Below are 26970 nucleotides of genomic sequence, written 5' to 3' on the forward strand. Positions count from 1 at the left end.
AATCAAGGCACAAAAAACTATTAAAAATATGTGTTCGAGCACTTCAGAACAATCCACTGACGGTTTGCGTGCTTCATACAACATAGCTTTGATCATTGCTAGATCTGGTAAGCCTCACACAATTGGGGAGGAGCTTATTCTGCCTGCAGTAAGAGAGGTTGTGCACACTGTTGTACATAAATCACTGGACCAAATTATGAAATCTATATCTCTCAGTATTAATTCAGTTCAAAGAAGAATAGATGAAATGGCTGAAAACGTAGAAGATAAATTGTGTAACATTCTTGCCGCAACCGAATTTAGTTCGCAATTAGATGAGTCCACTTTACCAGGAAATGAATCCTTGCTTCTTGCTTATGTTCGTTTCGTCAAAGATGAAAAATTGGTAAAAGAACTGTTATTTGCTAGACAACTTATAACACACTAAAGGAGAGTCGGTATTTGATATCGTTGATAATTTTTTCAAAGAGAAAAAAATCCCACTTACTAATATTCTGGCGTGTGCAACAGATGGTGCACCATCCATGATAGGTCGTTATCGTGGCTTCATCAGTTTCTTGAAGAAAGCCGTACCTGGTGTACTTACAGTGCACTGTGTAATTCACAGGCAGCATCTGGTAGCAAAACACCTTAGTGGTCGACTTCACAAATCAATTAATACTGTTATCATATCAGTAAATAAGATCAAGGCACATTCCCTCAATTCCAGACTGTTTCGACAGCTTTGCATTGATAATGATGAAGAGTTTGATCGTTTATTGCTACACACAGAAGTTAGATGGCTATCAAAGAGAAACTGCCTCAAACGATTCTATTCTTTGTTTGATACAGTTGTTGAATTTTTCCAAGAATCTAATATTGGGCTATGTCATGATTTAAAAAAAATCAAGAATGATATTGCCTATTTGTCAGATATATTCCTAAAATTCAATGAAATTAATTTGCAATTGCAAGGAAATGATGCCAATCTTATAAAAGTCAAATCGGTTATCTCCACTTTCCGGTCTAAGTGTAAATTATTCAAACGAAATTTAGCACGTCATGAACTTTACCAATTTCCAAGCCTTTGTGAATTGGATAAAGAAAAGAAAATATCTGATGATGACCTTCAAGTGTATTGTGCTCATATAGAAGAGTTGCAAAGATACATGAATGAAAGATATCAGTATATATTAGGGCTAAAAATACCAGACTGGGTTATCAATCCATTACTAGAAGTCAGTAGTGAGGAAACAAGAGAGGTGGAAGAAGAATTAGTTTCAATCAAAAACGACATTGAGCTAAGTCCAAAGTTCAAGATATCCTATCAAGATTTTTGGCTACAAAAAAAAATATCTGACCTCTATCCAGTATTATGGAACAGGGTCAAGATATATTTGATTGCTTTTCCAACGTCATATCTGGTAGAACGGGCCTTCAGTGTAGTTACTATGCTGCTTTCCAAACAAAGGAACAAACTTAGAATTACCGAACGTGGGGATCTACGTCTTCTTCCTAGTGAGTTTCAACCTGATGTGGATAAACTAATATTCTTACACCAAGTACACCCATCCCATTAGAAGGAATTGTGAAAAACTAAAGTTAATTTTTTTTTTAAAATATATTTGGTGTTCAATTCATAAATTTGTTGTTTTAATTTTTGAAGAAAAGGTGATATGTGCAGGGGCGTCCGCAGGGGGGTAGTAATTGAAGCCCACCACCACAAAGAAAATGAGTGAAGAACTTCCTTTTGACTGGATGGTTATCAACTAATACGGCCACAACAATAAATCTGATTGATCGAGGGTTTTCATAATTTGAGTATATTTGCTGTAAACGAATTCCAAGTTTAATTTGGCAACTTTTATAAGTACTACCAGATCCATGTAGTTTCCTCCAACGGATTTGATCATAAATATAGATATTTTTAGTTGTTTGGTTATTTTCGCAGCCCAATAACTTACCTCTAACAAACTCTACTCTTTCTGTGAAGTAGACTTCATCGATTATAAGATTGTCATTACGCTCTCTGCTGTTAAGGTGTTTGATCCTTGTTATAAGATATTTGTTATGTATTTCATACTTCCTTTCTTGTTCTTATTTTCTTGTATGTTCTTTAGTGTATTAAAGTACTGTGTCTTACATATTATAAATAGTCTTGTATTTTGTAAATTAATTACGAGTATGGTTTTGTATTATAAAGAATACATATGATCTTATAAACAGTCTAGTCTTATTCCTCTACGCCATTTCTTCTTCTCATTTGTCTCTCGGTCATCCTGGATCTCTCCACCTTACAAATAAGTTTGTGGCTCTCCCTCGTCAAGACGCAACAATATTCAACTATATATGAAGGTAGTCCAGTCTCTACATCGATTATAAGACTGTCATTACGCTCTCTACTGTTAAGGTGTTTGATCCTTGTTCCAAGATATTTAACTATAGATGAAGGTAGTCCAGTCTCTACGGTAAATGCAGTAGGGATATTTCTAAGATGCATTGGACATGGAATTGTAAGGCAATTCGACTTATGAATTTGATCATAGAGGGCCGTGCTAACATTTTACCACAGAAGACAAACAGAGAGGGAAAAAAAGGTGAAAATCTCCTTCTATTGAGGTTCTTGAAGAGTAATGTTATCTGTTCTATGATGAAAAACAATTTTGAAGAATGAATTGGCTCCAAGTCTGGGGATGCAAGTAGTAATTAGCAAATGATGATTTCATAAGTCTCTTTATTATTGAAGAACTCTTTTGGTCCTAAATACGTAGCAGTTTTGATTACTTCAGTTACTCATTTGGTGACATTAGCCTTATTGAGAGACTGAACTATTGCTTAGCATAGGATGCCCTTTAAGAATTCGTAGGGTAAGGTTTCTTGGATTTCGAGGCTAGTCTTAATATCAAGGCTTTCGGTCGCTTCCAGCTTAACAAGGGTCCATTTGGGTATTTAATAAAGATTAATCCCAACGGTAATGTTTCAATTAACAACATATCATAAAGCACGTTAACGGTTAGCGCCTCTTTTTCCCCCAACATTTTGAGCTCCAAGGTTTCCTGACACTCGTTTTCGAGCTGGAGTTGTAGTTCACTAATGGATGCTCGGGTGGGTCTAGGAAGAGGCGTAGTAGAAGAAAGGTAGAGTGGAAGGTTTGCCAACACTGAAAGGACAACATCCGTTTTCAGTCTCCTGAAAAGTTAAGTTATTCAATTAAGTACATATTATGTCAATCCTTGAATTAGTTCTATATTTTCATTTTAAAGTAACTTAGCCTTTTACCCAAAGCTATAACCTGCTTTTGAGCTGGTGCCCATGAAAGCCCTATTTTAGTTCCATTTGACGATTAAATTGACGACTTCCCTGTCTTTATAAGTAATATAATCTGATTTTGTGAAATGGAGGCTGCACAGTAGGGGGTATCACGGGAGCCCAAAATTGAGCTATCACGCATTTTGACGCCTCAAAAGTTGTAAATGGTAAATAGAAATCCGTTTTAATAAATAAAAAATCCCAGAGAAAAAAATTTACCCTCTCCTTTTTTGTCCGGAAAAGTTTCTGTATGAAGTAAAAAAAAAAAATTCAATAAACATTTTTTTTCTTATTTATAAATAAGCTTTTTGTGCTTAAGAAAATGATATTGCACGAAATGTACTTCTTTGGTAAAGTTAAATCCCTTACTTTTATAGCGAGATAAATGTTGTACGTCCCCGGATTTAGTGCAAAAATAGACGAAAAAGATAAGAATTACTTACGAAAAGGAGAAAATTCTGTAAATATCGTATTTTTTTAATTCTATATTAGTAAGTAGTTAATAATGCCTATAATTATCCTTAATATTTGCTGAATGCTATTTTTAAACATATAATATGTAAATATATCAAACTGGGTACTGAGACTTAGTTTTAAATTTCCTAAGTTTATCTCTTGATTTTAAAGTTGACAAAATGTATCCTTGTTTTCGGTTATATCCGTAAACCTTACGAGAAACCTTTAAAACTAGTTTCACTGCCCTTTCTATAGATTGGGAATTGTATGGATATTTCTCTAATTTCAAAAGTTCATTCTTTGCTTTCATAAGTTCTTAATAATCTGGCCAATATTGTAAGATTGGAGGAACTGAAATTATTGTCTTAGACCAATCAATCATATGCCTGAAATGATTTGATTCATTGTTTATTTTATTAGGAATTATGAATTGCCTATGGAGTTCATATGAAATGTTTACATTCAAGTCTTTGTTCAATGCAAATTTACGAACTTCTGAATCTTTATTTACAAATGCTGCTAACAATATATTTTCATGATGAGTGATGAAAGAATTTCGGGATAAAATTTTTTGTACAATAAGGGGTCCGATCTTGATCAATACCTCTTGATAGTGAAATTGCAAGCTGAAAATGCTTCAAATCATCATAGCAATTCGGTTGACATTTAATTGCAAACCACATTGGGGCGTAATAGTTTAAGATAAATACTACTAATTTTAAGAGGCTTTTTATAGGCTTGATTTTCCAATTGAGCCCCTATAAGTACTTGGTCCTTGCTGAGCACCATCAATTTCTTTGAATGCCTCCTTCAATGTTAATTCATTCATGTAAAGTTGACACACCAGCAATTGAAGGGGTATATGGAAAGAAAGTTCAAGCCTTCTTAAAATGCAAGACCAAATTTATAAATTTGTGTTGGAACCATCACATGTGATGGCTTTCATGATCTTCTAGAACCGATAGTATTTCTATTTTGTATAGTTTGATCCTCTGATTTCCCACTTCTTCGTGAAAAATGGTCAATTAATTCATGTTGGTGTCCTAAAATGGGAGAAAGACTCACATTAATTTGTTTGTATAATTTTAAATTTCAAAAAAGACTAAGAAAGTTTATTCTTGTTAATTTAAATTTTTAGTTTCAAATCATGAAATTCCCCACACCAATATATTTTATAAGCATAAATATTAAGACAATTTCATGTTAGAGTACCTTTAATAATGAGTATATGCTCCTCTTTTTCCGTGCAAAATATATTTTTTGATAGGAACTGACATTACTTCTCTCTTAATGGTCAACACTTTTAATCAACTTAGTAAGGTCGATCTTACCATCATAACCAATGCATTTGATTTTCATTGATTCTTCTTTTGAAGATTTTGCATGAATTTTCCTGTTCTTCTGTCTTTCAGTTTTAACCTTTTGCTTATCTAGTATATTTGAAGGTGTAATTAATTCCATATCTTCAAAAAGAGAATTACATATAGCAGCTACTGCTGTATATAACGACCGAAATCTGTCCGCCATTATTGCAAGATTAGGGTAACTCGTCTTATTATGGTAAAAATTTTGAGTTACCCCACAGATTCATCTTCAAAGTCCAAGTTCTCATCAGCATTTTCAGGAATAGAGAAGTCTTCCACGTCTGAAAAAATTATTGAAGGACTGATACTAAGAATTTTGGTCCATTAGCCGTTTCTCTTCGTTATTTTCACGCTCAATTTGTCATGCTGGTAGCATCCAAATTCTTTCTGGTAGTAACACAATCAATAAGTCCTAACCTCTCCAACCTATTTTTTTATCGATTTATGCCTGTCACTCTTGAAGGGGGATCTTTCTTTGACATTTGCATTTATCTCTTAGAATTTTATTAGTATAGCATTGTCTTGAAGCGATATCAAACATTTCCTCACATTCATTAACGAACTTATTGACCAAAGGATTATCAGTTTTCAACCCATTTTTAGAAATCTTGTTAACTTTTTCGTCTATTGTTTGAATTTTATCAGCAACAAAGTATTTGTTCAATGCAGGAATGCTGAATTGCTCCCATATTGACAAAACTAAATCATCAATTGTTAAATAAGCCTATATTTTAAACCCTTTACGAGGAAGAGTTTGATTTAAGTCTTGCTTTACAATCAAAAGGTATTTATAGACATCCTTTATAGATGGGAGAATTGCTGGATTTAGATCACTGGGCTGACCAAAAAGGAAATGCAGAGCTAAACTTCTTGTAGCCATTGTTGTTTCTGTTTGAATACTACATTGTAAAAAATCACTTGCATCTCATTTATAAGTAAGTACTCTTAAAAATGGTTAGATTTGAAGTTGTTGTATAAAAGATACATGTTAATAAGTCTATCTTTCAAAATACAAAGAGCTAATAATAAAGAATGTTAAATTTTGATTTCTTTGTTCCAAATCTACAAAGTAAATTTACTTTACAAATATTGAGCATTTATGCTATCCACATTAATATATAAAAGCTTATATAGAATAAAAAATAAGATATCGGCAGAATTTTCTCATTTTCATAAGTAATTTTTATCTTTTTTGTCTATTTTCGCAATAAATTTGGGGGACGCAACGTTTATCTTGCTGTAGTAGTAAGGGATTTAACTTTAGCAAAAAATAACATATCGTGCAATATCATTTTTTTAAGCACATTCAGCTTTTTTATAAATATAAAAAATAAAGTTTATCTTATAACTTTTTTTTTCTTGATACAGAAACCTTTCAGGATAAAAAAGGGGAGGGGGGAGGGTAAAATTTTTTATCCAGGATTTTTTTTTTTTTTTTGTAAAACGGATTTCTATTTACCATTTGCAACTTTTGAGGGGTCAGAATGCGTGATAGCTCAATTTTGCTCTCGTGATATCCCTACTGCACAGTCTTGAATTCTTCGTAATTAATTATTGTCTATATTTTTTAATTCACTTTGAGATCCACTTTCTGTATTCGAACAGTCCTATCCCATTTGGATTCAAGTTCCAGATTAGAAGGCATTTCAATCCAGAAAAACTATAGTATTGGATTCTTGGGGTGTCTTCATAACCTTGACAACATCCGGGGGGCACAGCACTTCCATCCCATCACCTTTAACTTAAGAGTGACGATTGGAATCCTGAAGCAATAAGTATAGTATCTTTCATTATTGAAACCAATGACAAATCAATTTTAAAATCAAGCCGTGTTTTGGAACCGGCGCGCTTTTTTATTCATCTGCATGTAGTCCAGATAGCTCGAGATGTACATGGCTCTCCCTTCTACTATCGTCGCAGCTTGGCTGCCTATCGTCTATCACATACCGCCATAGAAGTAATATTGGAACTGTTGAATACGCAGTTACAAATCTTTATTTCACTTTATTTCTAGGTAATATTTATGGTTTATAGAAATGACGGGTCATCAATAATTGTAAATTTAAGGACTATTCATAATTATACCTACTTGATTATATTCATGTCAGTTTCTTACAATAGGAGAGTATGGACATTTTAGAGCTGAAACGTCAGCTGATTCAGTAAACATATCTATAAAATCCTGTTTTAAAAGATTAAAAGTCATTATTCTTTTTCAAAAGCAATTTGTTTATGAATAAGAATAGTTTTTCCTGTGCTGCTTTTAGATGCCGGAATAAGCATTTTCCTGTAACGGATATGGCGGATTTTTCTCCAAAAGATTTAAACGAACACAAAGCTTGGTTACGTGTTATGAGGTGGAAGAACTACAAACCAAAAGGCGATCATGTTCTATGTTCTGCTCACTTAAAAGAGGAAGATATTTTTCCTTCAATAAATTGAAAACGGAGGCATTTAAGACCCAGCAAATTTTCCTATTCTAAAGAAGCAACCATGAAAAACACTCAATTCCATGAAATTACATGATCAATCGCTGTAAAGCCTCGGTATCCACCTACAATTTTTCTCAAGTCGGAGAAATCTCATCTGAAAATGACACAGAACTGGGACGTTCTATACTCCTTGAACACTCCTATGCCAATTCACAAGGTACTGTATTGACATCATATGGTCTTATAAAATGTATAAATTGCTTACATATATAAATTTAATTTGTATATATGTATTACTATTACGGAATTTTATTTTTAATATTTGAACCAGTTTCTAAAATGACGGCTACTCAAATTATTGAATTAAAGTCTGCTGTACGAGAGTGTTCCATACAAACTGACGAATTCCAGCCTAATTCAGGGGAGTATGTCACATCGACTGTTCATTCTTTAGGTAGAATTAACTCAAATTGTTTTTTTGGTCATAGCTATAAATATATATGTACATATTACAGATATGAATGAGGCAATTCATCGTATATTTAATGATGATCAGCTACGTTATCTGTACAATAATACAAAAAAAATATCGCTGCCTGGTCTTTTTGTACCATAAAAAAACATTGCAGCTACGAATTACTTGTGGTACCACAGGATACGAGATGCTACTTCGACAAGGATTTCCTCTACCCAGGTCTAAAGACATAGAAAAGACAGTTGGAAGTTTTAGACTTCAATCCTGGTACTTTAGAGGACGTAATTACTTTGTTGAAGGTAGTTTTAAATTTAATGTATGATACATTTAGTTTACAGTCTTTTTACATTTTAAGGTGAAAGTTCAAAGTTTCCCTCCTAATGAACGCCATTGTTCTTTATACCCATCACCACTTCTAGAAGACGCTCTGTTGCTCTCAGTATGCGTCTAATGTCAAAATATAAAGAGACCATGAGTTTCCTCTATTCCTTAGGAGATCTTTTTGAGGACTTACACATTAATGGCTATAATGAATGGAAGGGATGAAAATATAAAATTTTCAAGGTGCCTTACATATCTTAGTGGCGAGTAAGTCGAGCAAAAGCTTAAAAGTTAGGGAAATTGTTTGTGCATTTGTAAATCCTCTGTTTATATGTATACTATTTTAATGTGTACTGAAAATTCCTAAAAATGGCTAGATTTCTATAGCTTTTTTTGTTTTTTGATGGATTTGGGACAATCAAAGTAGTTCATTTTTATCTACAACAAAGAAATAAGATTGAATAACGATTAATAACATATTTTCAATACAATTTAAGATCATCTATGTTAATAAAACAAAGGATGTCTGCATGAATATATTTAGACTATTCACAGGTGCCCTGTAAATAGTGGTCCATGAGATATATCATAAAAAGTCAATTTTTAGTTGGTTCATTTTTTTTTAAATTGCTAATTTGAAGAATGAATTTTCTTTTCTTTAGCAGTTTTAATTATTATATAATTCCTAAGCATTGAACATCCTTTACTAAATAGACTCTGTTATGTTCAAAACCTGATGGAACATTTGTGTGTGCTCATAAAAGACAGAACGTAACCCTGTGGATTTGTTACGGAGTGATAATTGTGAGTAATTGTTGGACTGAGAGTATAATTGTGGATCGACATCAGAGTAATTCTAGCCAATGCCATTCTTTATATAATTTTTTTCTTTCAGCCCTTGTAACAGCTAATTATATCTGATATAATGAAACGTCATGAGTATTCTTCTATCTTCTCTCACAAAACATTTTTCAACCAGTCAGGGTTACCATGTTGATTTTTTGTGTTTTTTTTTTAATTGCCCATTCTACGCTGAATTTGCATAACTAATCATAAACATATTATTATCTATTTTGCTGTATAAATTTTTCCTATAAGCCGATAATTGTTTTAGGGGAACGATAATAATTTCCTGACATCATATCATACGCCTCACCCCCTGTGGACGGCCCGGGTGGTGTCATGATCGATTTTCACAAACTCTATAATAATGGAAATAACCTTCTTATAAAACAATATGTTCTATAAAAGATTTTATGTCTTCCGATATTCTAACTAATTTAGATAAAATTTGGTGACCCAATTGCACCTATAATGAGGTTACTATATTGTGATGTCCACTGAGCTAAGGAGGGGGAGAAATAAGTTAATATTTTGAAATTAATAAATTTAATAATAACGTTTTTGGATTCTTGTTTTAGTTTTTGAAGAAAATATTTCGGATTTTTGACTTTCCTAGATTTAAAATTTACTTTGTATATGAAACAATTATTGTTTTGCACCATTTGTCCCACATAAAAATGGACATTCGATGAATTATTATTGAGTTTTTGGACGTAAAATTAAGACATATTCAGGGGAAAAGGATTTTTTGGTCACGATATAGCAGCCTTTTTATCCAGGCAGAGTCTTTTAACCTTTTTTACACACTGTAAAAGACAAAGTACACAGCATTGGTAGAGGTATATAGGCTTCGACAAACAGACAAAGAGATAGGCAAACTTTGCTATAATAATATAGATATGTACTCTAGAGTATGTGCCACGAAAACAACTTAAACCAAACTAAAATCCTAACTGGCCACGACATGAATTTAGGTATTAGTAAGAATAACCTGCAATATTGACACTTATAAACTCATTACACTCATCCAAAAATGATCAAAATCGGATTTAAAAAAATATATTATTCCTTAAAGTGGGTATGAAAAGAAAAACATATTTAATCAAAAAATTCGATTGTTTGTTTAAAAAACATGTTAATTTAGTTCCTTCATTTATGGAGTACAGGTACTGTAGCAAATATTGACATAGTAACACCAAGGACTCCTGTAAGCAGGACCGGGCACGCGCAAATATGAATTCAAATACGCGTGCAATATGAGTCGATTAAAAATAAACAATGCAACGTGTTTGCTAAGATAATAATTAATAAGTAATACTAATAACTATTAGTAACTTTGTGGACGTCATCTTTATTGTGTTTTGTAATTCTAATCATGCCGACTAAGTGTTGTGCTCCAGGGTGTAGAATGGGCTTTTACAACGAGCCACAACAGTCTGGTGTTACGATCCATCTGTGGCCAAACAAAGAAAGAAACTCCGGACTTGATACCGCCTGGCTGAGATCAATTCCAAGAGAAACAGATCTGAAGAAGACAGATTAGGCACCATTCAAAAGTACAAAGCTGTGCTCCCTACATTTCAACGACTCTGATTTCATCTGTGAGTCTAAAAGAAGTCAGACCCTTGGCAAGGCTCTAAAGAAAAGGTAAGACAGCAGCTCACTACTGATGCGTGTGCTAATAACTGCCCTTCTTTTACACGTACCTCAAACCATATGTAGTACCATCCCTATGACCAAACTGCCCAAAATACCTCTCAACTCCTAAAGCGTCATCAAGGCCAACTCAACCTGCGAACACGTCACGTAAGGCTCAACAGTTCAAAGAAATGAGTTCGGTGGAAGAACTTGGTGACAAATTGGCCAATGATACACTCCCATCAGACTTCCTCCTCATCACAAAACCAAGTGTTGCCCTTGTGAAGCTATCCCATGGTAAGAAATTGGGCCTCCAAGTAGTAGCCAGCATCCAGTTTGAGACAGATATGTCATTCAAAATGTACCACTCTGGTGTGTTGATTAACAAAAAGGCAGTGCTACACATCACCTCAGAAGGCAAGGTCAACACTGTGATTCAAACCATCAATTTGACTTCCTTTGTGGGAGAAAAAGAAAAATTGAATCAAACAGAGACCTGGGAAGACATTCTCAACAAGTTAGTGAAGTTTCTCAACTAGTCAGAGATTGAACCTACACATGCTTTTAAGCTCTCTTTCATTCGTGATCCAATGGCTCTCCTCTTCGCCAAACCAATAGCTAGAAAATATTCAAATTATAAACTTGGCCTCTCTTTCTCGAGAGACCTGGCCTCATAGCAGAAACCTTCTTAGCAACAAAGCAGACGTACCTTGCCACAGTAGATCTGGCAGAGTATCTTCTCCTAGATGAAGATTTCTTCTTTTTACTTCTTGGCATGTTTCAGTCTGATCCTTTTCTTTTTTATATGTTTTTAATGTTTATTTTGAATAAAGTACTAATAAATTACCACTTTTATTAGAAATATATAGCCTCATTTTTATCATTTTGATGATTTTCCCTAGCAAAATACTTTTAAAAACTCTTTATTTTGTAGCAAAACACTTTCAGACAGATATTCCATATAGAATAAACAAAGAGCCATGTTGGAAACACGTGAGCGCAGTGTCTTGTCCTGCTTACAGGAGTCCTTGGTAATACATAGAGCTGGGCATCGATCGTGTGAGAGGAAAACGCGGGAGCGATACATATGGTACTTTTGATTAAAGTTATGGTTTTGGAGAATAAAATATATCACGTGATTCTGCTGTAGAAATGAGAATCTTCTTTATTTCAAGTAACACTAGAAAAGTATTCGAAAATTTTAAATTGAGGAATACTTGATTTCCTTCGAGAAGTCGCTAATTTGATATGTTATACAATTAGTAATCCAAAAACTAATGGCTCACACTTTATCCGTAACAGTAGATTTCTAGTAAATTAAAAAGTGAAAGTATGATAAGGTATATTTGTGATACTAAGTTAAAAAAGTATGGATATAATAAAAAACAACTGAAACAATAATTAACTATGACACAAAATATTAATTAAATTTTAATAGAAGTTATACATAGAAAATCAAACAAATTAATAATGACAAATGATACGACATATGTTAGAAGTTATTAATATTAAATACTACAAATGGATTCAACAAATTATTAACGACAAATGTAAATTAAATATATACAAAAATATAATTAGGTATTTTTACTCAGAAATAAATCTAATGATTACTAATACAAATAAAAACCGTCTTTATCCTATCATACTTAAAATACACTAAAAATACTTACAATTATCATAAATAAATTCCACATCTACATGTTCGAATCCAAAGAGTTTACTTAATGAAACGGATGCTAAACAAACACCTTGTACAACATTTGAAGCTAAGACCCCTTTGAGACCAATGAAGTCGTTGTTCTCCGTTGTTCGTAAATCCAAATACAACTTAACTCACAACTGCGAAAATCAGCCCTTGTATTTTTGATGAGACAAATATACGAAAACTCCTCAAATATGTTCTCGAAGAGACAGAACCAAAGCCAGATAGAGGAAATTGAAGAAAAATACTTCTAACTTAATCATCCATCTTAAGAGAGTAGATTCAATGTTCTTCCTTTCAACATTGAAGAATGGAAATTCACGATGAATAGAGATTTTAATATTTCAAATATATGAGGTGTTTACTTTATGTGAATTTATACAAAGCACTGTATTATTTGAAATATTAATTATTATTATTATTTAATTACGAAGTATGACGTCTTTATCGTTACATTTAAATGGTGAACATTACTAAGAAAATTTATTTAAAGTATTTGTTTCTAATAGTAAGTTAAATAAGTATGGGTAAATTAAGAAAAAAAATACAACTAAATTTTAATAGAAGTCATAAGCAGAAAATCAAAAGAATTTAAAAGAAGATCACATTATCTTAAGGAGTCTAGAATTATCTTCTACTCGTTTTCCAATGACAAAAGAGGCCCACATGTAATAAAAAATCGAGGGTTAATTATCTATATGGGTTATACATCGCAAACTCCACCTTATAAATGGAATTGTGATTGAGATAAGTTATTTCTGCGTTATTTACATCAAGGAAACTGAAGGACTCTAATAATAAATGAAATATTTTCTTAGAGTAAGAGACGAAGCAGAGTTGACTTAATAACTTCAGAATTTCAATGAAGGGGCAGTGGATGGATGATGAGAACTCTTTTTGTTCCTCACTTGGACTTTGAGTGGACTATTTTGTCTGTTTATTACACTCATTATTTCTTTTAGCAGTAGACAATTACTACGTAGAAGATTTGGAGGAGTTTATGTATTTTCGAGTATTAAGGCAATGATTCAGGATGTCAGAAGTCACTATCGCAGATCTTGATGGGAAGAGGGATATGTACAAAGAACAACGATCATCCTTCAATTGAATAAGACAAGATCCATTGAAAAAAGCACACAGAGACGAGACCCCTTGAACAGAACATGAAGAGAGGATCGGAAGGCTTGTGGCTAAGATATCAAATGAAACAATACGAACTCCTAGGGAAAATGGATGGATGCAGATCCAATGAATTGTATTCCAGGCGGAGGGGAAACTTTTTGAAGGCACTTGAATATAATTTATTTTATCCGACAATATTGCACTATGGTCAGCTGCAAACAACCCTATAGTCTTTATTAGAGGGAGATGTTGTACAACAATTACAAATAAATAATGAATACGAAAATAAAAAAGAGAACATGCAACCCCCGATCTTTCTTTTCAGTCTCTTTGTCCCTTGATTTCGAACAAACTTTTGAGGCTTTTCTTTATAGAATTTTTTTTTCTTTTGTAAATGAAGGAAAAAATACTGAGCTTCTTTGAAAAGTTATGATCCATGTAGAAAATAAATTAATCTTTTAGTATTTTTCAGAATGCTTCACAAGTACAGTTGTATTTTGCAAATTTATTTTCATCGGGGAGTCTTTAGTCTCTTCCACAAATTTGTTAATTTTTTACTTCAAGTATTTGGTGTTTCAGGGGCATCCTCAGGAATGTGTTTTTGTTGTTGTTGTTGTTGTGAGGGTTTGGCTTATACAATTCAAAAAAAATATCAAAAATTTTAATTTTTGCTTAAGGCATGATTAGAATGAATGACCTTTAGCTACAGCCTCTCCAGATCCCCCCCTCCCCCTGTAGATGATCCATGATTATAAGGAATTATTTGTCTCTTCTAAATACTCTTGACATTAAAGGCAATTTTTTAAATGATTTGAAAATATTCTTTTCTTAATATTCTTGCTCCATTCGGATGCTGATTTTTAGAATACATGTAGTTTCTATTTTAAATTTAGTTTGCTTCGCACAATATGCAAGGTGTTGTCCTCGGAACTTCCAAACAAAAAATTACAAGAAACTTATTGCTCAGAATGAAAATTTTTTTTCAAAAAATTTAATATTTGAAATTTAATTTTGATTTTTTTTTTTCCAAAAAAATAAATTTTTGGTAAATAGCGATTTTTTAAATTTTCTAAAAAGGGCTGAACTCTTCACATTTTCTGATTGTTTGTACCAGATTGTATATTGACTTTACCAACATAAATAGATCCTCCTAATAATTTGGTTGATTTTTGTTTATTAGAAGGCGAGAATTGAGTCACTTGATTGCATTATGGCATTTTTGAAATGTTAAATGTACCAATTAGTTGTAAATAAATACATATAGCATCAACCAAAATTAATATTTGTATTTAACAAAATTAGATACCGAGAAACTTCAGAATAGTCATCAAAATCAGAAGTACTTGATTGAGGTCGTTGAACATTTTCTTCATCTTTTTCCAATTCGAAATCATTACCTTCTGAATGGGAGTACGATGCGGATACAAAATAATGTCCTATTTCTTCAATGGATAACTTTTTTGTTGGACATCCTTGCAGAATAACAGGTGGAATCAGAATGGCCAGTTTAAAAAATCTATGTTTATATTTATACAACTAAAGTACACATTTCCTTTGTAGAGTTGTTCATTCATGTCTGAACTTACTTGAGCCTGTTCATATGAAATTGTAGAACAATAATATATTATAAAATAATTGAATAGCAAATATGATACCCACTTCTTTCTATGTAAGGTGTACTATATCAACGAAACGGTTACTAATTTTAATTTTCAGTTTTGCTTTTTGTAGTTAATAAAATGATATAGGAAATTTCAAGAACTTATTTACAAATACAATCAAGAAGTTTCTCACAATATTCAGTGGAATCCCAAATGGGTATCAAAAATGATAGCCTCGTCGTTCGAGTGTTACAATAATATATGCATATCTAAGGATTTTGGTTCGATTTTGTATTTTTTGAGTGATTCTATTTTTTATGAGGGTGTACAGGCAAATAAGTAACATTCTCTTAATAATTTTTACCTTCAATGCAACGATAAGATCGTCATACCCGTAATAAACAATAATAATTAATTTAAATATCACAATCAGACAGTTTCAATATAATACTGCACTTCGTACAAATTCAAATAAAGTAATTACTAATTACAGGACTAATAAGATGGATCTCTTCATTACTGTAATCCAGGAGTTTACTCCAATGAATGAGTCAACTCTGCTCTCTGAGAAAGCCTGGTAGTTTTCCTCAGATGAATTTAGAATGATGAGTTCCGAATAAGAACATATTTTTTAGATGGATGATCAAGTTAGAAGTATATTTCCTCGATTCCCTCTATCTGTCTTTGGTCCTAACTCTTGGAGAACATATCTCAAGAGTTTTCGCATTTCATTAACATAAAAAAAAAACTGGCCCTGATTTGTGCAGTTGTAAGTTAAGTAAAGTTGTATCTGGATTTAAGAATAAACATAAAATAAATATTGTGTATCCAATATCATGAACCATTCTTCTTCTCCAACGTTTTAGACTCGCTGACGGCGTAGACAGTGGTCTTAGAGACGCCAAACAGCTTGGAGTGTTCAAATGGAAATTCGTCGGTCACAAGTTCACAAGTTGAGAAAAGGATATTTAAACAGTGTCATTTTCTCAACTTGTGCGCCAACTAGAGAAAACGGGTTTGCTTTCATTTGTAACTAATTGTTTATGCTTAAATATATCGAAATATTAATTAATTTCAATCAATTAACTTTCATTAAATATTGAATTATTGAGTTTTCAGAGTTCAATGGACTACCCAATAAATATAATATAACATGTATGTAATATTTCTTGCAAGATATGCGCAATGATCTTAAACAAATCTCATAATTCTAATTTGTCCTAATAAAACATCGATATTTTTAGGAAAATTTCCAAGGACCTACAATTAAGGATCGGTCTCACGGACCGACAGTCATAAGGGCCGGTTCATGGTACTGACGGTCTTAAGTACAGGTCCCAATGATTGATAGTCCTAAAGACCAGTCCTAAGACTGGACTGGACTAAATAAATAAGGAGCAACACAACACTAGTAATAACGCACCTTCAATCAACAAAGGTGCATTCTTAAAGAAAAGAAAATTGAAGAAAACACTAACAGTAACGAAGAGTCTAGTTTTCATCTTTGGAAACGTATTGATTTATAAAAAACTCGTACATCATTCGTGATGCAAGTAATTCTAATTAACGGAATGTTAAAAAATAGAACCGAAAATCAATATGGAAATCTGGACAATTTGAAGAAAATTGAAGGACATAGGCAATAATTACTTCCATGTCGATTCTCAATTCTATTTTGAGCCCACAGAGGACTTACAATTATATAACTCTGCAAAAAATTCTCAGGGTTACTCTCTGTTTTTATTTTAAATCCAATCCTGTATAAAAAAATGATATGATTTCAGTTGTTCCCCTCTCAAGAATGATATAATAATAATAACTGCTTAGGAAAATATGAAAAGGTTGCCAACTCTAAAAAAAACAGGGGAGCTAAAAAATGCTTATGATTTGCATTACTGTATACTAGGCTGAGTCGTACTTTCCATTTTTTATAAAATCAAAAATCGGTAGTGTGTTTTTGCTGTGTTTTTTTTTTTTTCGCGTAACTTTCAATAATGTAATTATCAAAAAGATAGAATGACCCTAAGCTACATCAATTTCACTTTAAAAATGAGAGAAAATGCAGCTTTTTCTATATTTTTCAGTTGCAGTTTTCTTTATGTACTTTATAGATATTCATATTAAGGGAATTTATATGTATTGCCTTTAATGGGAAGAGTTCAAATATGAAGAAACTTTAATCATAACTAGAGTTGTTGGAATCGTGAAAAAAGAACGAATTTGATTGGTTGAAAGAGATTATATTAAAAAGGAATAAAATACGTCGGTACCCTTGCATCTTCTAAACAACTTTTCCTCAGTATTGTACTAATTATCACCCAAGGAACTTCCCCTTACCGCTCTCTTACGTGCAACTTCATTATGCCGAAGAAAACGTGCCTTTTTTCATTGGTTTCTAACAAAGGAGGTACTGATGTGTGGATAATATGATTTGGAAAGTAAAGGTATATCGTGCCGTTTTTGCAGTTTCTCGTGCCCATCTTGTTCATTATGGCAAGGAATCTGCGGCTCCAAAACCTCCCATAACATCAAGAGCTTAAAAATCTTCAAGAAATACACGATTCAAGGAGCCAAAGGATAATTAAACAGTTCATCATTCAATTTGGACGTAGCAAAGTTATTTGTGTCGTGTAACATCCCTTTAAATGTTCTGCATCATCCCAATTTCTCCAAGTTTATTGAAAAATGTACAAGAAAAACTTCTCCAGGTCAATTGGTCGTTAACAACTTGGTTGGGGAAGTATGTCAAGGAGTTTTGAATATAATAAAAGAAGAGGTGGAAGAAAAATATATTTTCGTTGCACTAGATGAGACAAGAGATCATCAAGGGAGGTCAATGACTGCAATTTTAATAGGCTCTTTGGACGGGCATTTCTGTGGGAAAACCTTACCTTATTGACTTGATTGATATTGTTTATAAGTTATTGGTAGAAGATTTTGTCCCGTGTAGACTAAAAGTTTTCATCATTGATGCCGCCTCGTATTGTCTCAAAGCAGGAGAAGATCTTCGAAACAAATTCCCGGAATTGATTCACATTACATGTATTGCTCATGAATTACATAGAGTTGCAGATATGGTTCAACAAAAGTTTCCTCTAACGAACGAACTTATTTAATGTGAGGAAGATGTTTTTGAATTCTGAAAGAAGAAAGAGAGTATTTACTACTTCGTACAAAATTCCCCTCCCTCCATCACCAATTATACTAAAATAGGCAACTTGGTTAAAAGCAGTGGAGTACTACTACCACCACTTCGACATATTCAGAGAATATTTAAACAGCCTTGATGAAGATTTGGCAGCAACCAGAAGAGAACAAGAAGTAATTAATAATGATTCCTTAAGAGAAGAAGTCGTAATTATACAGGATAATTTGCGTCAAATACCTTTGGCAATAATTGCGCTTGAGGAAAGATTGCCTCTTCTTACCAGCCTAACCATAGTTGAAAATCTGACTCAAGATTTGAAGGAAAACCCATTCAAGACCAAGTTAAAAGAAGTGCTTCAAAAGAATCCTGGCTACACAAAACTAAAGCAACTCTCAACAAGTGAAAACCTTGTATACTCCAATTACTCCAAAAATACTCCAATTGTCAATTGTGATGCTGAGAGAGTCTTTACTATGATGAATATCATCAATACCAAAAGGATGTCCAAACTAAGTACTACGAAATTGAGGGAATTATTAATCACCAAATGGTATGAATGTTTTGTTATCATTTAATTGTCAACGCGTAAAAGTAGTAAATTTTCAGATAAGTTATAATGTTAAAAAAATCATAATTGAGATATCTTATAAGTATGTTCGAAGTTACCCAATGCTCATCACGTATGATTTATAAATAAAGGTTTGTTTATGTCCGAAAGAAAACAGAGGAACCAGATAGTTAAAGTTGTATTTGCGGGAGCTCTTGCACAAAACACGATTCCCACAACCCTAATCATGACTTAACATTAAGTTAAGTAAATTTACGATTTGATGATGCTATATTTAGTATGATATCAGAGTCTTAATAGAGCCCAACGGGTAATTTAAGTTAACTTTTAAATATTTTATTATTCCAACACCAAAATTTATTTCTAGATAATTTACACCGACTTCATATTAGTCAACACACATAAAAACTGAGTCATGAATTAATTTAATAAAACATTAACGTAAATCATTGACAAAAATAAGATTAGAAGAGTACTGGTGAAGTTGATAAATGAAATGAGATACGAGTTTGAGAAGAGGTGTAGAGAGGGAGCCAATCTTCTATAGTCTCTTTGATGGAAATATTGACTTCACTAATGTGGCGACGGAAGGAATGGGCAGTGAACAGCCATTTATGGGTTGGATCAAGCAAGATCACTATATTGTTTTTATTGAGCCTGGGAGTAATTACTTGTTCCACTTTATAACAGAGAAAGCAAACAAGTAAGAATCACACGGTACCAAAATTGCAAAGCTTATATTTAAATGGTTAAAGGAGAGGGGCTTACATTAAATAGCCATGGCGATCGGAGGGAACTCAACAAATGTGAAAACTGGTGTAAATACTTGCTTTATATGAAAGCTTGAAATGAAGTTTAGGAGAAAACTGGTCTGGTTGGTGTGCAGTCTGCATACTGATTAACTTCCATTACGCCGGATAATTCCTAAGCTTGATGGCCCCCCAAATCTCTCCGATAATACATTATTTGGACACATAGGAAGGCTCCTAGACTCGGATACAGCCTTGGATATCAGTTCAAACTATTTCCGAATCTCTATTGGCCCACCACTAGTCAAACTTTGTGATGAGCTTATGGTTAGCTAGTCACTATGGTTATATGATAGTGGGTGCTATCAGGGAAGGAGTTTTTCCTGGAAGGATGGCTTTCTTGGAGATCGTACCTGTTTACCACAGTTGCTGGCTCATTACTGCTAGCATACTTTTCAGACTCATAGTTAAGTTTATGATTCGTGTGTATTATCCATCTTAGTTCAATACCAATTTGGTTAGTGGATTGAATTGCGAAGGCACGTCATATTTCAACGCAGCAGTTTTAAGTCCCAGAAAAAATAGGTGCGTGAACTCGGGATGCCAACAGTGAAAAGATCTGTTCGGTATGGTCACAGTCTTACAAACTCTAACTTGCTTTGATGACTAAAAAGAGATAAACATAGGGGTAGCACGAATCTTGACTATCAGGGGAGAGAGTGGACCAAACGGAAAACCGGGTAGTCTATCTTTCAGCATCAGAAAAACACATTCTATAAACAGTGGGGATTCTAGCATGATTGACCGGATCAACTGGGCAGAAGGAGTAACAAAGCCACCTCTTAACTGCTCCTTAACAGTTTCCAAGTTGAATAACTCTATCCAAACACCAATGAAAGGGTTGTAATGGTCATGCCACACACAAAGTTGCGAGAATGTTTTTAAAATGGTCACACAAGCTTCTTCCCAATATTTCTCACAAGAAAAGAGAGATGGAGTAATTAGGACACAAGAGGTCAGCAAGAGAGAGATGTCAAAGAATGACTTCAAGCAAGACCTCTATAACCTCCTAAAATTAATTACATTATGAGAGAGAAATACTGAAAGAACAATTTGAAACTCTATAATTGATTAAAATGTGATTGAAATATTTTCATCATTTAATGAAACAAATTTTTTGTAAATAAATTATTCTGAATTCTGATATTTATTTTCTCTTATTATATATTTAGAATCATGATAAACAAACTTATAAAATATAGGATCAACAGATATGCATCATAAGGTTAATAAATAAAAGTATACGTTTCTAAGTATTCTCCAAACAAAACAGTATTGAAATTACTGCTTATTTATCTATTTTAAAGTAAACAAACAACTGGGTTAGAATGATTTAGTTATTAAAATTTCTTCAAATTTGAACTCTTTACATCAAGGATGATACATATACATTCCTTTAATATGAATATCTATAAATTATATAAAGAAAACCAGCACTGGAAAATATAGAAAAAACTACATTTTCAAAGTGAAATTGATGTAGCTTCGGGTCATTCTATCTTTTTGATAATTACATTATTGAAAGTTACGTGAAAAAAAACACAGCAAAAACACACTACCGGTTTTTGATTATAAAAAAAAAAGGAAAGTACGACCCACCTTACTCTGTAGGCCATAATTAATGCCTTAAGTCATTCACATGATTAGAGTGACTAATTTCGATGTTCAGTAAATATATTGATGGAGCCTTCCAGACCTTAAGAAGAAAATAAATATTTTAAAATAACGAATAAATAATCCAAAGAACTTGGAAAAATTGGGAATTTGGACATTATATGTAGTTTAATGAAGTTTAATTCAGAAAGTAATATTTTTATGGAAAAAAGTTATTTTTTTTTCAATAGGTACTCATTTCAATTTTTTTCATGCTCTACGTAAATTATCCCAAAATTCATAGTGATTTTTTCCGACTCCAATAGTTCATAGCTCCTCCCTCTGTAGCACCGCCCTGATCCTTAAAGTCATTTACTTTTTTTTTAATTTTCAAAGGAAAGAATCTGTCAAAACATGGAATGAAATTCGTCAAAGGAAACTTATTTTATACCATTAATCCCCAGTTTCAACACTTATTAAAATAAAATGGTACGATGTTCAATATATTATTTATTCCAAGGTATTATTCAAGGGTCAGTGTCACGTAAAGTATACTAAGTTAGAGAGTTTAGTTGCGTAGAAAAAACTAAAGTGAGCCTGATCATTGGTGCTTGAAACTTTTTGAAAAAAGATAACATTTTATAAAACACTTATGAATTGTTTCCTACACTCTTGGTATATATGCAGAAGTATCTGACACCAGTCTACTTATTTCACGTCTAGAATTAAACTTGCAAGAACAATGTCAAAATAACAATTGAATACAAAATAAAGATTGACTTCGATTTACGAGTATTTTGACGAAAAAACTTTTTTTTAGCAAGTATTAAAGTATGAAAATCTTCTGATAATTCAATTAGCAAAATTTGATTGTAAAAAATTACTATTGTAAATACTTTCAACTTGTGTGTGGAAAATAGTTTAAATATTGTCTATTAATAAAAGGTTAAAGTTTTAAGGGTAGAAAAATGAAAATACATAGTTCAAAATAGAATTTAAATCAGATTGTTTTGTTTAATTTTTTTTTTGTTTATTCAATATTTACCAAGAGAATAAAATTTATTGGAACTTTTATAACACATACCAAGTGTTTGGCCATGAAATAAGTAGATAATGAGGAAAACATATAGGACCTAACGACGTTATGTACTATACCAGGCTCTAATTAAAAACATAACTATTTACATTGGTATATATTTTTACAAGGTTGGGCCCTTATTGGTGAAGCTTCTTGAATTGCTAGAACCGGAAACGGCAAATTCAAACCAAGACCGGATCCGAGACTACAATATATTGCTTATCGGTCTCGGTTCTTGTGCTTTTGTTCCTATATAGAATACATAAAGAAAATACAATACATATTAAAAAAAAAAATAGGTTTACTCAATAAGTCCATTTACAGAGTTGTTTTTTATGCATTTGTAGTGCTTTCCACTGATTTTTTACGTTGCCAGGGTGATACAGCTGTATCTGAGTTCAAAATAGCTAAGGGTTACTTTTGGATCGGGAAAAGGAGTTTCAGGTACCAAATGGTCTAAAAGAGGAATGGGTGGGGTAAATTATGGATGCAGGTCCGCTATTAGGCATGTCGGGCTCTACAATATAAAAACTTTAATATTTCTTAAGCCAGGGTTTCCCAAAATTTACTATGGCAAGGCCTCCCTGTACTAATACATTTTTAGCTTAGGCATGTATGTATGTTTACTGTGTCGACTGAGAACAATTCTCAATTCTCCATCTTCCTACGCTCTCTCCTAACCTGTTTCCTTTTTTTCCATAATATTTTATTTTTTTGAATAGGTGTGGATTTTTGAAATTTTTTAATATTTGAGTATTTTTTTTCCAAAAAATATATTTTTCAATTTTTTATGAATAACTGTGGATTTTTGAAATTTTTGGATTGTTTTTCAAAAAAAATCCTAAAACCAAGAAAACACAAAAGCCATTACAATTAGTATAATCCTTCGAACACCCCACATAAGATATTACCAGGATATTTAAGTCTCTTGGGAGGGGTGAGGACAATTTGGATCCCTAGTATGCATGTGAAAATTTACCAAGAAATTCATAATGTACAGACTGACTCTTATCATTGACAAGTTAATGGAGAAAGCAAACTGCTTATAAATATGGGAGGTATTATTCAGCGATTGAATTGGGTTTTTTTTTTTTTCAAAGAACCATTACGATCAACACGGAGTCTTTTGCCATGGGAAATTAAAATAAAATTACTAACTTGAATGCAAAAGCAAATTTGTCTAACATTTGATATGTGAAAGTTTTCTTAATATATAGCCTATACAAAGCATACAAATTCCATCCTTTAGTGACCCTATAGAGGTATAAGAAAATGTCGGAAGAGATGAGAAAGCTAGATCAGTATCAGTTTATAATTTAAAAATAAATTAGTTAAATGAGAAGAAATTATGTCTAAGTTTTTCATGGATTCTTTAAAAGAAATTATATTTATTAATGTTTCAGTTATGAATATATGATCCGTCTCATTATAAATTCTTACAATTATTTTATTAGAAAGGCTCAAAGGATAATGACGCAGTATCAATCTTTGGCCAAATTCTACATAAACGTTCCAGGGAAGTAACGGAGGGTAAAAAGATTATAGGTACCAATTAAGGAGCAGGGGGTGTGTTAAAGAAAAATACTTGACTAAGTAACTGCCTTTAAAATATATACACATAATTAATCAATTGCAAATGATAAACATTGGCAGTAAAAAAACAAATAAACTTGAATTATTTTGCATATACCATATACATTTTTCCATAAAAGTGAATGCATTTGTATCATATTAAGACTAGTATTCAAAGCATTATAAATATTAAAACATATTTTGTCATTACTGTACTGAACAGAAATATTATTACATGGACTGTTCTTGTATGAAAAATGGCAAGGTATTTCTAAAAAAACAAACAAAAAAACAGAGTTAATCACAGGACTCATAAGTTTCTTCCGGAACCGGAACAATGATGTCATGGTAACTGTGAGTCTTGAAATTTGAATTAAAATGTCTTCGTCTAAAAATGGAAGAATCCAAACTTGTTTTCCTCAAGTCCAAGTTAATTTTCTCCGAATTATCAACTCCTCCATTTTGCAAGGTGGATGCTCGTCTATTTGAGATACTCCCATCAATTGTTATAATGGAGGATGAGAGTGGATTGCTTGGAGCATCAGAAAAGTTGCCAGGTCCATTAACAGAGGGCTGAGATCTGACATGACTTATGATTCTTGGAGTATAGAATTGAGAAGAACGAGATTGCTTCTTTCTACGCTGTTTTTCAATCATTTCCATAGACAATCTTGGTGTATCGTCTGGAATCACAGCATTTAAATATGACATGTCCACTCTATAAATCCCTCGTTTGCTCGAATACGAAATCTACAAATGTATTATTATAAAAACAAATGGTTAAATCTAAAAGTAAGCATAATATTCACCATATTTTCAAATTTCATTCCCCAAAGAATTTCTCGAGGTAAATATGATGATCGTGCTTGAAATGAATTCCCAGTTGGCTCAACAATTCCTTCTAAAACGACAACCATCTCAAATGACGCATTGAGGATATCTTTAGGAGACATTGAATAAAATGGAGAATCTTCATCGATCTTATGAATCATTGACGAAGGAAACATGAAAAAGGCTCGATCATCATCGCCACCTTCCTTACTTGAAACCACCTTAAGATACTCTGAGTAATAATTTGTAACTTCACCTTCTTTCGTGATGTTTCTTCGGTGTATTAATTTAGCAGAAATATGTGATTCAATAATTTGAGATTTTCGAATATTGCTCACTCGAAATAATAAATATAGAATCCCTGAAAAACAACAGACCATTAATGCTACATTCTTTATAAATCTAAGGATTTAGAAATTTACTCACCATTATGCATAGTAATTACTGCATTTTTGGAAAAAATGACAGTGTTTGTTCTATATTTTGGTCTGGCCAATTTTGCAAAAACAATTCCAGCCATACAAGAGGATGACAGAACTCCAATTACACTTTGAATGCACATTGTTATTATTGCACTTGGACATTCTTCACTTGTAGCTCTGCTACCATATCTATTTACAAGGAAATACTATAATATTATATGAATCGAATATATTATCAAAGTATCTTTTTATGTAATATTAAAATATTGATACTATACAACCGTGATTTGATTTCCAATGCTTGGACGCAGCAGGAAGAAACAAATGATAATATGTTATTACTTAATATTGTCACTACAGTCCTAATATAGATATAGAGAATATAGATTTTGTAATGTTTGATCCTAGGCTAATTTGCTGGGATCTTTGGAAGCTCCAAGTTTTAAAAAATATAGTATTTTTGTAATCAAGTGCTTCTTATACTATACAAATTTTAAAGTAAATTCCTCATTTATCCTTATTTTTATAAATCTAGTTGTTTCTAGCTTTTTTGCAGATGTTCTATAATAATATACCATGTACAAACGTGATTTCCAATAATTTGGACACAGCAGGAAGGAACAAAGGATCAGATAGTTATATAATATATTACTTAATATTTAACCAGAGTCCTAAAATATACAGGGTGTGGATTTTAAATATGGAACATTTAAGAATAATGTATATTACAATTTATTTCCCGAATTGGCCAAAACCACTTTTGCCAAAGGGCAATATGCCGAACGGAAAATTTACCTAAGGACAATTTGCCGAACGGACATTTCACCGAAGGATTATTTGGGACATTTGGCCGAAACATAATGTTTAATGAATACTATATTGATATAAGGGATTGCATATTTTGATTCAATTAAAAAAAGAATGTATGATAAATGGGCAGATTGTTATTGTTCACATGTTATATAAGCCAAGTTGCCGTTCGGCAAATTTTTCTTCGGCGAATTTTCTATTCGGCAAATTGCTCGCTCGGCAAAAATGTGTTTGGCCAATTGTCCTAGGACCATAAATATCTTATGGCCTCTTAAAATATGTTTGAATACCCTCTGCCATCGGGTTGGCCAGAGGGTAGTGCGGGATTGCTAAAAACCGCCGGCAATACCTCCAAGGAGCCCCTCTAATACCAAAAAATATTTCCAAGCTCTCAAATTGTGCGAGGTACTTGGAGTATCCCTAAATCCTTAAAAACTACCACCAATTCATCATATAAATCCAAAAAGTCCATCTAATACCAAAAAATAGTCTAAGCCCTCTGTTTGCAAATTGTTTTTTTACGTCATTTAACTCTTTTTTGTTATGGATGCTTTTACATGCAAATAACATTATTTGTGTTTCAATAGTCATATCGATATTTTCTTCCCTTTAAATTTGTAAATTATAATGTGTTATTATTCATCATGAAGTTTGAAAAAAATTCGGGCAATTTTCCTGAGTGCAATTTTCTGCACATGGGATCATCCGTGTAATATTCAACTAGTGCAATATTCGCATCCCAAGAATACTGTTCATCCTTCTTCTAAAATTATTCATCTCATTTTTTTAGTTGCAACATCAACTACATTTCATAAGCTTTGACCTTCTGTTAATTTCCAAGGGGTATTTACACTACTAAATTTTCAAAAATAAGGTATTTTCTTATTTAAGTGC

The 26970-nt window shown here is 32.5% G+C and overlaps 3 protein-coding genes and 1 long non-coding RNA gene across 5 annotated transcripts in view; 3 read left to right on the plus strand and 1 right to left on the minus strand.

Annotated features, from left to right (window-relative positions):
• The first annotated feature begins 28 nt into the window (after nucleotides 1-28).
• Nucleotides 29-427, plus strand: LOC121129481 (zinc finger BED domain-containing protein 5-like). The gene has a single exon (XM_040725206.1). It carries the CDS (start codon nucleotides 29-31, stop codon nucleotides 425-427), a length of 399 nt encoding a protein of 132 aa, XP_040581140.1.
• A 97-nt stretch (nucleotides 428-524) lies between these two features.
• Nucleotides 525-1559, plus strand: LOC139907238 (protein FAM200A-like). The gene has a single exon (XM_071893501.1). It carries the CDS (start codon nucleotides 525-527, stop codon nucleotides 1557-1559), a length of 1035 nt encoding a protein of 344 aa, XP_071749602.1.
• Nucleotides 1560-10257: 8698 nt separating this feature from the next.
• LOC139907282 (uncharacterized) lies at nucleotides 10258-11679 on the plus strand. Its single transcript, XR_011783764.1, has 2 exons — nucleotides 10258-10826; nucleotides 10902-11679. It is a non-coding gene; the product is annotated as an uncharacterized lncRNA (long non-coding RNA).
• Nucleotides 11680-23794: 12115 nt separating this feature from the next.
• Nucleotides 23795-26970, minus strand: part of LOC121129132 (ATP-sensitive inward rectifier potassium channel 12) — a 34581-nt gene continuing 31405 nt past the window's right edge. For both annotated transcript variants that reach the window (XM_071893570.1, XM_071893571.1), the window contains exons 5-7: nucleotides 25271-25455; nucleotides 24823-25205; nucleotides 23795-24763 (exon numbers count right to left, since the gene is read on the minus strand). In XM_071893570.1, coding sequence (XP_071749671.1) covers nucleotides 24311-24763; nucleotides 24823-25205; nucleotides 25271-25455 — 1021 coding nt within the window. In that variant the 3' untranslated portion in view covers nucleotides 23795-24310. The remainder of the gene's footprint in view (nucleotides 24764-24822; nucleotides 25206-25270; nucleotides 25456-26970) is intronic.

Source organism: Lepeophtheirus salmonis, chromosome 14 (assembly GCF_016086655.4).
Source record: "Lepeophtheirus salmonis chromosome 14, UVic_Lsal_1.4, whole genome shotgun sequence".
NCBI lineage: Eukaryota > Metazoa > Arthropoda > Copepoda > Siphonostomatoida > Caligidae > Lepeophtheirus > Lepeophtheirus salmonis.

What these genes read in the sequence shown, in the direction of transcription:
- LOC121129481 (XM_040725206.1), top strand. Translation starts at nt 29, where the DNA reads ATGTGTTCGAGCACTTCAGAACAATCCACTGACGGTTTGCGTGCTTCA.
- LOC139907238 (XM_071893501.1), top strand. Translation starts at nt 525, where the DNA reads ATGATAGGTCGTTATCGTGGCTTCATCAGTTTCTTGAAGAAAGCCGTA.